The following is a 13589-nucleotide window of genomic DNA, read 5'->3' as shown; positions in this document are numbered from 1 at the left end:
GGGTATGTTAAAGAACGTTTGAGTTGTGCTAAATGACCGTCTCGTTTAAATGCTTGGAGTGAGTTGTTGGGTGTGATTTATGTGTATGTTTACATGAGTGGAAGCAGTAATTTACAGAGAGGGGAGCAGGCTGTCTCATTTTCCTTAGTTAATGTTCTCTGTTGAGTTGGCGGAGTTCTTGGAATGACTGTTGGGAGTAAAGCAGAGGCAGGTGATGAATGGGCCTAACCTGATGTGTCTATGCTTTACTTATAAAAGGGCTGAAGAGAACTACTACTTCCCAGATCTGCATCATATGAAGTATGAGATCGAAGATGGCACTGTGCCTCATGACAAGATCTTTCGGTTTGGGTTTGATCCCCTGGAATTTCCTGAGTTCAGCTGGCGAGGATACGCCCAGATGACCACATTGCAGGTGTGTGGGAGGGAGGCTGTCACAGCCCCAGACCAGCCAGGGGGTTCCCAGGGTGAATCGCCCCCAGAACTGATGCTGGCATTCACCTTCTCCAGAGTATAGATTGCGACTGGAGGTCAGATTGGGCTTGGCGTTGGCGGTACGATGAGATGGTAACTGATACAGGCATTTGGATTTCACAGTCTATTGCTGCATTGATTTAGTTACCAAATCAGAAAAAAAAATGGTGTTTATCTCTGGAGCCCTTTTACAGGAAGCAAGAAATTTCCTAAACAACATTAGGTTATATTATAGCATGAGGCACATTGTTTTTTAAAATGCTATTCATGGAAAATAAAAATTAGCTGCCTTAAAGCTAGTACTGCTGTTTTTTGACTATTGCTTTTTAAAGCCCCAAATAACTATGTGAACAGAAATGAAGATAAATGATAGATTTCAGTTGGTGCAACTGAATTCTTCTTTCCCATATTTCTTCTTTCCTTTGCTCTTTTCTGCGGTAGTCATCTGTCTTGGCTTTGCATTAGAGTAAGGAAATTTAAAAGTTGTTTACCTTTGGTGTACAATATTCATATGAAAATTGTATATAGTTGTTAAATAATTTTGTGCTTAGAATCACTCTTTGAGATTGGCCCTCTCCACCTGCCTCTCACTGGAAAAATTCAGAGGAAGGGGGTAGACAGGTGATCAGGGTGACCCAACAGCTGTCCTTAGCAGATCCAGGACCAGTATAGCTGGTAGCGAAATGGGAGCAGGCCCATAGTTCTCCTGGAGTCCCTGTTGATTTTAACACTGCCTTTTGCCTGGTTAAATTCTCCAAACCAAGCCACTTTTGCCAAATACAGAAGGACCTTAAGACAAGGTCTTACTATCTCACTCAGGCAGCCCTTGAACTTCCATAAGACCTACGACAGTTCTGTCTTTTTCCTTTCTACTCAGAATAACTACTTGGTTTCTTTAGTATCCTGACCTAACTTCATAATTCAGAAAAACATGGTAGGTTCATTGAGCCACAATACTACAAGAATGTAGTCAAGGTCATTATGGTTTCAAAGACTAGCTCACTGACATAAGAAACAAATTTCTAAGGGCTAATTGAGGAAGATGTGATGGTGTCCCTTGAGTAACTGTTTATTTTACTCTGCTTTGAACACTTGTTTCCCAACTTGGCCCTAAGATTGAAAGGTGAATTCAGTCCAATGCTGGGGGACAGAGATTTCCTGGATGTGGGTCACCTACAACTCTGGCTTCCAGAACTTTTTCCTCAAGCCAGCCATCATTGTCTTCAATGCCTCACTCAACAAACATCCCCTTCACTGGAACCAAAGGGTTTCTGTGTGTGGGAGGGACATAAAGATTTTACCTGGGAAATTCCATGCTTCATGAACTTTCCTGGACCTCAGCTGGATTTGGACATGTTGTCGGTAGTTCTGAATTAAAACTACTACTCTTTTTCTCAAGATTGTGAGTGCTACAATGTTTGGTGCTGTGTGAGCCCCAGAGTGTGGAGACCCACAGGACCCTCCCATAGGAACTTAAGGCAGCTGTTTTGTTTTGTTTTACCTTTCCACCCAATATAATAATTGGTTTCTTTAGTATCCTGACCTCACTTTATTATTCAGAAAAATAGGCTAGATTCATTGAGTCACAGTAGCACTACAGGCCAAAGAGCTAACATTCTTCTTGGATAAGGGCTTGAGATAAAACTTCATAAATAGGTATACTTTTTTATGTCCAGATTTTACCACTAATGTTTCCAGGGTCTATAACTGTTCCTCTGCCCCCATGGTTTCTTTGAACATTTAGATCATATCTATGTGAAGTGGATCTTGGTTGGGGCCTTCTCTCTTCAGGGTAGGGATGTATGAAATAACACACTTGCCTTTCCTTCTCTTCTACCTTTTTATTTTTCCCCAGCTTGTGTGGTTGTCTCATCATGATGGCTTTTTAAATCTGCTCCATCTAAAACTCCGCTTTGTCTCCTTGGTTACAAAATGGTCAAAACAGGGTCTTGGTGGCTGGGAAATGCATTTTCACTGTGACTTTCATTGTAAGTGATTTTTGATTCATTGTTGGGCCTGTCTGTTACAAAGCTTGGTGCTTGTTGGTGTGTGAATGTGCACTTGTGTGTGCAAGTGTGTGTGTGTGTTGTGTGTGTGCACGCGCTACAAGTACAATGAAGTGAATGGAATAGAGTCACTAGTTGGCTAATGTTTTTTTTTTAAACTGGCTTTCTCTTTCATACTTGGTGACTTTCTGTTATTTTACAGAATGAAGTAATGATAAAGTTGAATGTGGGGAAGGCAGATCTCTCCTTATTCCGCATCATTCTACGATATGTTAACCCTGGCCCTGAAGCAGTATTTGGCAATATAGCTGTTTATCCATCCTCGGGAAAGGCAGGTGAGTAAAATTTGAAGCCTCTTTTCAGCTGGAGAAATGACCAAGGAACAATTCAATTTTCAAAGTTGGTCATACATACACAATGATAAGCTTGGTATGTGCTCTGATTAGATAGGCCTGGGTGCCCTCTATTAGCTTTTTATTTTTTGAACTTTATGTTTAAGTTCTGCCTTAAATGATCACTCACTATCATTTAAAAAATTCATACAGCATCTTCTGTCCCTTGGCTGGATGCTTTGGGTCATGACCTTGTCACATGTCTGTTGACATTTTGGTGTTAAGAGACCTTGTCCTGCTGCCCTTATCCTCCTGTCATTTAGAGCAGACCAGGTAGTTCGTGGAGAAATGATCAGGACAGGGATGATTAAGACAAAGGCTGTAGGAACAGAGCCGGAGAGAGTTCCAGGAGGGATGTGTGAGCCCTTCAGGGGTGAAGCTTTCTGGGGCTCCATAGAAGAGAGCGCAGCGTCCTCACAGCCGGAGACAAGGCCTAAATATTTGCCTTACAAGGGACTCAGTCTCCCTGTCATCCTGGACACAGTCCAGGAGTATTTGGAGTCCTATACGGAGGCAAAATGGTGCCCTTGCAAGTCTAGTTGAGGCTCATGATCGCCTTTGTTGAGCAGCCAGGGCAGCACTGGGTTTATGGAAAGAAACGACATGGTTCTCCAGCGGTGTCAGCCCAGCTTGGTGGCTGCAGGCCAATGAACTAATGCGCGGCGGGAAGCGCTGCAGCTCACCTCCTCCTGGGTAGTGTAGCTCATTCTCTGTGCCTTCCTGTGACAAAGTCTTCGTGGATGGAAGAGGCTGAAAGAGCACAGCTGGGAGGGGTGGTCATGGCTCGACTGTGCAGCGGTCATTGTAGACAGTGTTTGGGCTACACACTCTTCTCAGACGGGACCCACCCCTCCTGGGTGACACTGCCACCAGCAGCCTCCTTTCTGCTGACCCGCAGCCTTGCTGGGATTGTTTCCTCCTCCTCCAGGACAGTGTTCCCCGAGTTGGGGTCAGGAGCCCTTATACATCCCCATGGTCACACAGGCCTCGCTCCCGTGCCGTGCCACACGCTCGCGTGTTCTAGTTGTGTTCCTCACTGCCCTGCCCCCATCGTCCCGAGCAGAGCCTGCACATCCCGTGTTCACTGCCGCATACGCAGAACTGCCTTCTGATCTAGGACAGAGTAGGCCCCACTAAGGTCTGCAGGACAAACTGCAGTGCAAGGGTCTGCAACAAGCATTTCTTCTCAAGACAAAATTCTCAGCTGGACTCAGGTGCGGAGTACTGCCTGTCTCTGGACCCTCTGCAGAAGGTCCTCCATTTGTTTAATGCAGAAGAAAACACATTTCATCCTGAAAACAAATAGAAAGCCAAAGCATTTATTGTGAGATGAGTGCATGCTCATTAATAAAAATAAGCTTTTAAAAATCCTATATAAACAGAAAAAAGAAGAGAGTTTAATAGCAAGTACAATACATTGAACATATCCTGTAGCAGTGTACACTTATTACTTAATACACTGAATGTTTTTTGAAAGTCTTATAATTGTGGCATGTACAGGTACTGCTAACATCATATTAATATCTTTGTAGCCTATTTTATACATATGAACATTTAGATGTACAATTTTTAAAACTTAAGACCTATACATCCAGTCAGTATGCATGATCAGTAAACCACCTTAAACTTTTTTCTGTGTAAACCAAAAGTTGAAAAATAAATTATCTAAAATCTTAACAGTGGCAGCTAGATGCTAAGCTGCTCTTCGTATGTCTGACAGATGTTGCTCAAAATAAAAAGATCATATTCCTGCCGAGTAAGCAGCCAGCCTTTGTCACCATCCCTGGAAATGGTTCTGCAGACTCATTCATAATCAGCCCGGGGAGATGGGTTGCCTCGATCAAGGCACAAGGAGTCCTGCTGGTAAGACAGAGTCCAGAAGGGAGGGTTCTGCAGACTGTTTCTCCCCAAAATGGGCTCACCCAATGCTGCGACCCACAGGGACACAAGATATCAAAAATCACAAGGATGGGGCTGGGGGGATAGCTCAGTGGAATAACTGCTGGTCCTGGCAAGCACAAGGTCCTGAGTTCAATCCCTGGCACCACCCCACCCTCCAAAAAATCACAAGGAGGTCCCTTTTACTACCCAGAAGCCCAAGGTGACCTCCTCAAATGACAATGACATAGGAACTTCCTTGAAGTTGTTATTGTCTTATGTAGCCTTTTAGCTATCTTTCTCTGGACCAAAACCAAACTAAACCAAAAGCAAAAGCAAAATAAAAACACTAAACCATAACTCATTGGGACTCAAAGTTGTCAGAGCAGCCCAAAACCTTTATGCGCTTGTGTGGCATTTGCTACCAGGAGGCAGAGGGCGCCTGAAATACAGGCCAGTCTGGGAGTCACGCAGAGTACATTCAGAAAGTCCTGACAGGTGATAGAAGCCCAGTGCCACTGAGTCTCTGCAGGTGAAAAGAGAAGGAAGAGGGCCCTGGGCTCCCCCAGGATGCCCTCTGCTGGCGGATGCCCAAGGTCGCCCCAGACTGACTGAGGGCTCCTCATCCATGAGTGCCAGTAGTGTAGCCAGAGCAGACCCGGGCTGCAGCCAGAGACCTGTTCTCTGGGCCTCCTCTTCTGCTTTAGGTCCACTTAAGCCTCCAGCGAGGTGCTTGATAAAGTTTCTGGTAAAAGCTTGGTTTCATGCACTGTGACAGGAAAAACCACGATTGGCAAATCGTAGGCTGGAGTCCGAATGCCAAGCTTGCCAAGCTTGCTTCGTCCAAGCCGTAGGATCAACACTTGACCTCACGGGTCCTTTCTGAATCTGGGATCTTATGGAGATAACAAAGACTTATGCCGTCCACCCAGGCCTTGTTTTCTTGCAGCTTCTTGGCAGGAAGCTTTACTGCTTTAGATGGATTTAGAAATACTTCTCAGATGCTAGAAGTGAGGAAGATTTCCTTGATGCCAGTAATGGGTATGAAGTTGGACTAGTGGAAAGTTAACTTTAATGGAAAGTGTGTAGTCAGTTAGTTATCACCTCAGTACGGAGGGTGATTGATGAGATTTCGGTGTATAATTGTGCAGTCTACACACATGTAGCCTTCCCTCTTATGGCCCATTCATTTTACTGAGCACCTATCATCTAATCAGCATTTACTACTCTATGATCTATTGTACCATGGAGTAGTGAGGGGATACAGTCCCAGCCTCAGGAGCCACAGTGATCATTTTTATATTAAAGCTCCCTTGGAGCCAGGAACGGTGTACACCTGTGATCATGCAGGAGTCTCTTCTCACTTAAGCAAGTGTCCCCACTGCCTTCCTTCTGCCGATGTCAGGGAGGTCTTGTATTTGGTGTTGCCAAAAGCTGTCAGATGACCCAGGTCTGAAGGCCCAGAGCACTGCCCTGCATAAGTTACGCCCTGGCCTCATCGGGCACCCTCGGGGCCACCTGCTGTTTCATCACCTGGAGGACAGGCAGGGCCCGGCTCACTCTGAGTCACCAGGCTCACAACATCTCCTTTTAACATCCCGTCTGGCGAGTGGCACTTCGTGGGGCAAAAGCCGTTACCAGCACTATGCCGACTGAAGCAGATGGCGCCTTAAAGGAACTTGCTCTCAGTGGACAGCTGATCAGCTTTGGTAGTTTTGGGACTCATAAGCAAGCCAGAAAAGACAGGACCGTTTCCTCTGGGATCTGAGAAGCATACGCGCTTCCCCTCAGTAGCTTGTCTCCAGTGCGGGCAGAGCTGTGAGGACTCGAGGAGTTCTGATGAGTCAGGGTGATATGCCGAGGCTCATCCTGACTTCACCGGGCTCGCATTCACTCAGCTAGTATGTGTGGTTATTTTATCACCATGGTAGGGCTGCGAGCCAAGTGAGTAACCGTCCTGTGGTCTTCCTTTGCTAGGATTTCCTGGTGCTGCTCCCCAAGGACTACTATGAAGCGTCTGCGCTGCAGCTCCCGGTCACTGAGCCATGTGTCATCTCAGGACTTCCCGGTGAAAAGTTAGTAGGGGGCAGAAGGTGCAGCCACAGTGTCATCAGGGACTCTGAACTAGGAGGCCTTCACGGTAGCCCTCAAATTCACAATCGCAGCGGGAGGATCTGGATAATTGTTTGACTGTGATTTTTCCTCTGGATCTTTCTTGTTTGTGTCCTTCCAGTGGGCCTCACAGAGTACTTTGCACCCTGCAATCTTTCAGGAGTGGTTAAGCCTGTAGCATGTGGAAACTTTGTTGCATGTCTGAGTAGTAACCTTAAGGTCTGGAGGTGCACCTGGTAAGGGGAAGTGCTTAAAATGGGACCCAGGTTGGTGGGTCTTGGTTTCTTCCCATTCCGATGCAGGTGAAAATTTTCTACTCAGTTTCTACAGTAAGCACAGAAGAGTTTGTAGAAGCAATGATGTGTGAGTGACAGAGTGAATGAATGACTGACAGTCCCCTGGGGACGCACTGTGATATTCTGTTGCAATGCTGGTAACTCTTGTTTTTTGTTGCTGTTGAAGATGCTTGCTCTACCAGCACTTGCCGGTGAATAACTTCTCTTGCACCCTGGCTTCTGAGGCTAGGATCTTCGGGCTGGGTGGGGTCCAGGTTCCAGTGGCTATGAAGAAGCTCAGCCCAGCCCACCCTCCCATGGTGAATCTCGGAGGAAAAGAGGTGAGGGCAGCTCTTATTTCCGGTCAGAGCCCCTACTCCCTTGCTGTCTGCTGCTGCAACCAATGCTCGCTCGCCCGCCAGTGTTCCTAAAACTCGAGTAGCTGGAAGAATTTCTCAGGGATGTAATCAGCCTCTGCACAATCCTCTGAGCTGGGTTGTGGGCTGGAGCATAGCCTGCCCTGAGCTGGGGTAAGGTTGTTCCTGGACTCAGACTTGGCAGGGGACCTGGGCAACCACAGAGTGCTTTCCTTTTGCCTACCTGGACCTATGGGGTGAGGGCCATCCTGTTCTACTCGTCTCAGGGCAAGATCTCTCTTAAAAGACAGATGAGACTCAGCCTTTACAAAAGGCCTCCAAAACTTCATGGCTTACCCTAAGAGGATACCATACTCACTCGCTGTCTAGCCCTCTAGGCTAAGTAATTTATGACAGCCAAATTCCTGGAGCTCAGAACCTGGAATTGCCACACCACAAGGCGGCCACCTCACAGCCCCGGGGACATGTTAGCACAGGCCGGGGCTTGGCTTTCCTCCTGGCAGCACTTTGAGTCTCCTAACCCCAAATGTAAGCACATCCTGATTTAAGATTTGAGTTCTAAGTATAGTTCACTGACATAAACAGAACACACAGCCCTTCAGAATGAAGATGCTGAAAACCAGTTTCCTCCCCCTTTTTTTTTTCTAGAACATTCTCTGTATCACTTACCTTGGAAGAAAATGTTCACTTGGGATAAAATATGTAAAATGAAGATATGGTGGCCTTAATTCTCTCTGAACATGTAGATGTGTGCATTTTTTATAAGAAGCAATCCTAACATTTTGATGTCCCATACAGTAACCCCTAGCTCTTTGTGAATAAACTTCACTACACTCCCATTGCTTGCCTGGCAAGTGCAAGGGACTGAGTTCAATCCCTGGTTCCACCAAAAATAAATAAAAATAAATAAGTAAGTAAGTAAGTAAATAAATAAATAAATAAATAAACTTCCCTTGACTATATATAAAAATTCAGTTCCTGAGTTGTGTTAACCACATTTCAAGGTCACGACCTGACAGTCAGCTTTGTTTAGTAGCCATCCTACAGGATGGCAGATCAGAGAATATTTTCATCATTGCAGAAATCGTTGTGGATTATTATGCTGAAATTCAAAGATGTACAGGGTTAAAAGAGGTCTTGAAAAAAATCATGATTTCCCCTTCAGTGAAGAAAGTCTTCTCAATATTTTGCTTGTTAGACTCATTTACCCTGTGTATATGAAACAAATGAATTTTATGTTTAGACTGGAGTCCTATCCCCAAGCCATCTCATTATGTATCTGTAAATATTACACAATCTGCCAAAAATGCAGAACTGCCACACCCTCGGTCCCCAGCATTTCAGATACAGGGTAGGCAAGCTGAAGCACCATGTTTCACAAGAATCTCGGGTAGACCCTCATTAGCCCGCCCACATCGCTCAAGCTGCCATGTCTCCCAATTCTCCCACCATACTTTGGCCAGAGAGCTACTGCTGACATGAGTGTCTGATCATCACCCCCCCACACACAATTAGAACCCTACAGTAATGTCTCATTAATCTTAGAATAGAGGTCAGAATGTTAGCCTGTCAAGTGAGATTGGCCTTTCTACCTACCGTGCTGTCCGCCCCCTCTTCCTCGCCATTCCTTGGACATCCATCGGCTTTCAATCTCTTCACCTCTCATTGCATGGGGCCCTGCAGCATTTTATGTTTGGGGTACCCTCCTGCTGCCTGCTCTTCCCTCTGCCTGCGTGCTGTCCCCTCCCCTGGCCCTCCCTCCTTCTTCCTTCAGGGAAGCTCTCTCCCTCCCGCATCTCCCTGACCAGGTCAGGCCTCTGTCCTACACACTCCTATAGCATTCCTTCAGCATATTTAGCAAATGTGGTGATTTTACAATGGAATTATCTTGTTATTGAATTATCTGACTAAAGTTTGACTGAGGGCAGAGACCCCCTTTTCCTGTGGTACCCTCAATACCTGGCTGGTAGGCTGGCCTAGAACAGGCTTGCAATGGTTGTTGATCAGATCCCTAGAATCCCTATTTTCACATCAGGGCTGTGTTTTATCCCATAAAGCCTTACATAAGCCCACCATCTGTACCATTATCTTAAAGTGCCAGTAACTAGGAAGAGGCAGTCTGTGCCAGAAAATCTGTTTGACATGAGCTGCTTCCAAGTTCTCTTTATTAAAGAAAAAAATTAATTTGGTACAAGGTCTCACTATGTACCTCAGACTCACAGTGATCCTCCTGTCTCAGCCTCCTCAGCACTGGGATTGCAGATGTGTCCCACTATGTCCAGTTTCAGGGCTGGCTTTGCATGCAGTACTGGGGATCAAACTTGGGTCCTTGCATTTGGCAGGCAGGCGCTTAGACTGCTGGGCTATCTCCCCAGCCCCAAGTTCCCTTTTTAATTGATAACTGATAAGAGAAACATAACATTTCTTTTGGTCAATTTAATGTCTTTTATCTGAGATCCTCAAAACCTGCTTCTATCATCAAGTGTGTTTTCTAGACTCTTTTCACAAGTAGTCCAAAAATTAATCCATAGGAGTCAGTGAGGAGTGGGGCTGAAATTTAAAGCAGAGTCCGTGCTAGAGCTTGCAGTCAGGAATAACTTCTGGGGAAAGCGCTGCTAAGTCATCAACCTATGGATGGTGGTGGGGTGGTGGGATAGGAACACATGAACTTCTGTTCCCAGATGCCCAGGAGAAAAGCTGGTGTCAGCCTTTCCTGGGCTGGCACAGTGCCATCTCTCTCTCTCTGTCTCTCTCTCTCTGTCTGTCTCTCTGTCTCTCTCTGTCTCTGTCTCTTTCTCTCTTTCTGTGTCTCTCTCTCTGTGTCTCTCTTTCTCTCTGTCTCTCTTTCTCTTTGTCTTTCTCTCTGTCTCTCTGTCTCTCTGTCTCTCTGTCTCTGTCTGTCTTTGTCTGTCTGTCTGTCTGTCTCTCTCTCTCTCTCTCTCTCTCTCTCTCTCTCTCTCTCATACACACACACAGAGTCAGAGGCGGTGTGGCACTCCACACTTCCCCGAGGGAAGTCTTTATTATTTAAGTGGTAGAAAAATCACTGGAAAATAGCAGCCATGTGGCTCAGAGCTGTTCAGAAAGCAGTAAATGTGAATCTCCTGGAGGCAGGGAGAAGGAGGACCATTCTAATTAAGTGTGGTTAAAGCTGGCTGCGGTGGGTCACGCTGCTAAGGAGTGTAAGCCTGATGTTGGCTCAGGCATTAAATATGCAGACACGCTCTAACCCACAACTCTGCATCTAGGAGGCTGACAGAAGGGCCAGGCATAAGGACACAGCAGTGGTGCTATGACACTGTACACTGTAGGGAATGTTAGGGACAACCTAGGCATCCGCCAGTAGGACAGGAGTTAAATGATTTTATATTCATCTTATAGAAGGGCTGTGGTCAGCCACTAGAAATTGAAGTTCATCTGTATGGACTGATAAAGACGCCTAAAACACTGTTGAGTACATGATGAATCACGGCCTAAAGCAAGGATCGTGATGACCAGCGTAGTGCGTAGGACATAGCGGCTCTGGCTCCGAGAGCCCTGCGTGCTTGCCATCGCTTGCTCCTGATAACCACCTCACAAGGTGGGTTCTCGGGTGTTCTGTCATGACCTTGGATCACACAGGGAGAGGCGTCGGGTCCAGCCCCCAGACTCCTAGCCAACAGCTGACAGAGCAAAGCGCGTTCTTTCTCTGCCAAGGGCCAGATAGTGAACATTTTCCATCTTGCAGGTCAGATGGTCTCTGTCACTGCAGTCCGAAATCATCTTCACTTGCTTCCTTTGATCAGCCTTCCTTAAAAATTGTGCGTACACAGGCATGGGAAATGGTTTGAAAGTATAAGAACCAAGATATCGACAATTCTTATCCCAGGAGCAGCATGTGTGGGTGCCGCATCTGTGTTATTTTCATTCAGATCATTGGAAATTTCTTTTTTTCCACATTATTTAGAGGTGCTTCTTAGCTCTACAGATGAATGGGCTGCGTTCTGGCCAATTTGTACATGCACGTAACCTCTGTTCATCACTTCCCCATCGCCTGCCTTGCTCCACAAGCTCCCTAGTTTCACATTTTGAAATTTCTTTTTAAAATAACAGTTCAGGAGCCTCAATGTCTGTCTGCCTTCCTCTTAGCATCCATCAGCACCTTCTACTCCAGGCTTGGAAGTGCCTGGGCTGTGAGAAACAGGGGGTGGGGTGGGAGAGATGCTCCTGGGTAGAGGTAGGAGTCCTAAACAGAGGTGCTAGACTGAGGAAAAAAAAATACCTGGTAGAGCCGCAGGGTTAGCTCAGCAGTCTAAGCGCCTGCTTAGGCAAGCACAAGGACCCAGGCTTGATCCCCGGCACCACACGCTGTGCCAGTCTTGGAAGCCTGAGTGAAATGTGCTGGCCACCAAAACTGGACATAGTGGCGCGTGCCTGCAATCCCAGTGCTGGGGAGCCTGAGACAGGACGATCACTGTGAGTCTGAGCTATGTAGTGAGATCCTGTACCAAATCCATAAAAAAGAAAAAGAAAAGTGTCTTGTAGATTTGAAATTCAGATAAACAGCAAACCATTATCCATTATTTACCTGGGCTTCAGTTTCCATGGGGCCTCTTGCTCCCACCCCTACCTGGCCCCCAGAGGATGAGGCTGACCGAGAAGACACCTCTAGAGCGTCCTCTCTGCTTTCATCCCTGGGTACACAAGTACATCCTGAGCATTTAGCAGCGTGTGACAGTCTGTTCATCTCTCTGGCAGATGGAACTGCACCTGAGGCTGCGCGTCCCACAGACTGCGGACTACGTGATCATGCTGGAGTATGCGGCTGAGACGGACCAGCTGCTTGTGCTCCAGGTGTTCCTGAACATCTGGCCGGAGCTGAGAAGCCGGCTGGACATACACAGCTGCAAGTACAGGTGATCAGTGCCACCCACTTGCCTCTGTGGGAACAGATCAGAGGACTGCCTGAGAAGTATGGTTTTTATTTGCACTGGAGTCTTGGTTTCTTTTCTTGGGGTGTATCTCGAAAGCATGCAGGGGCCAGCTGCAGGATCCAAGGACAACTGCAGAGTCAGCTCTGTGGGCAGCAACTTAAAATAATGCATCTGCTGAAAAGGCTGCATGTTCTGTCTGGCAGTTTGGGTCAGAGTCACTGGAAGTCACATGCAAATCTCCTTTGTCTTGCTCTCAGCCCCCTCCCCGCAGGCTAGCATAAGCACCAGTTCTTAGCATGAGGGCACTGTGGCTGGAGAAGGGGGTGGCTCGCTTCTCAGCAATGCTGGGGAGTGCCTGCCTGCCCTCACACACTCCCTCAGGATAGGGGCAGCTTAATGGTTGCCAGGTGAGGGACAGTTGACAGAGGACTTTAGAATGCACCCTCGTGAGGTGTCGGGAGCACTCCTTAAGAAGGGTTTGTTAAGAACGGCTTCCCTTGTGTAAGAGTGCAGGACAGCTTTAATTAAAACAAGCAGTGCTCCCCCGTGACTGCATAATGAACGCATTGGTGGTCTGCGTGCCTCGGAATGGCAGAGAGACAAGCAGCAAACTCAGCAGGGCTCAGCCCAGGCCTTGGATGTCACAGGGCCTCCACTCTACTGTTGCTTTTTAATTTTTTTTTTCATTTATGTATTTGGTGCAGGGTCTCACTACCCAGCTTGGACTGGTAGTGATCCTACTATTTTCAGCCTCCCCAGTGCTGGGATTACAAGTGTGCGCCACCACGCCTGGTCTTGGCCACCAGCTCAGCGCTCCCCAGGGGTGGGGCTGGCGCAACCTGCGGGACCAGGGATCAAACCCCATGTCTACGTTTGCCAAAGCAATAGTATTACTTTTTAAAAAACCAAGTAGTTGGACACCTTCCCTGATGAGAAAAGGAAAGAACATATGCAAAAAGTAACTATCAGTGGGCAGGCAGAGAAACTTACAGAACTTGCTGAAATGCCTGTTGAATTAACATCATGCCTCTGCAGCCCAGAAAATGTAGCTGTGAAGCCTTTCTCTCTGGGTCGAAGAAAAATAATAAGTGATGGAGATAGAGCAAGAGCGAGAGCAAGAACAAGAATGAGAGAGGAGAGGGGAGAGAGAGGAGAGAGAGAG

At 46.8% G+C, this 13589-nt stretch overlaps 1 protein-coding gene across 1 annotated transcript in view; it reads left to right on the top strand.

The window, feature by feature from the left end:
- The window catches only part of Lama3 (laminin subunit alpha 3), a 243587-nt gene that overhangs the window by 110942 nt on the left and 119056 nt on the right, over positions 1 to 13589 (top strand). The window contains exons 19-24 of the mRNA XM_023720392.1: positions 259 to 415; positions 2683 to 2815; positions 4593 to 4735; positions 6728 to 6825; positions 7325 to 7478; positions 12252 to 12409. Of these exons, the coding sequence (XP_023576160.1) occupies positions 259 to 415; positions 2683 to 2815; positions 4593 to 4735; positions 6728 to 6825; positions 7325 to 7478; positions 12252 to 12409 (843 nt within the window). The remainder of the gene's footprint in view (positions 1 to 258; positions 416 to 2682; positions 2816 to 4592; positions 4736 to 6727; positions 6826 to 7324; positions 7479 to 12251; positions 12410 to 13589) is intronic.

This window comes from Octodon degus, unplaced genomic scaffold (genome assembly GCF_000260255.1).
Source record: "Octodon degus isolate 3935 unplaced genomic scaffold, OctDeg1.0 scaffold00075, whole genome shotgun sequence".
NCBI classification, from domain to species: domain Eukaryota; kingdom Metazoa; phylum Chordata; class Mammalia; order Rodentia; family Octodontidae; genus Octodon; species Octodon degus.
This window is presented reverse-complemented; position numbering and strand designations above follow the sequence as displayed.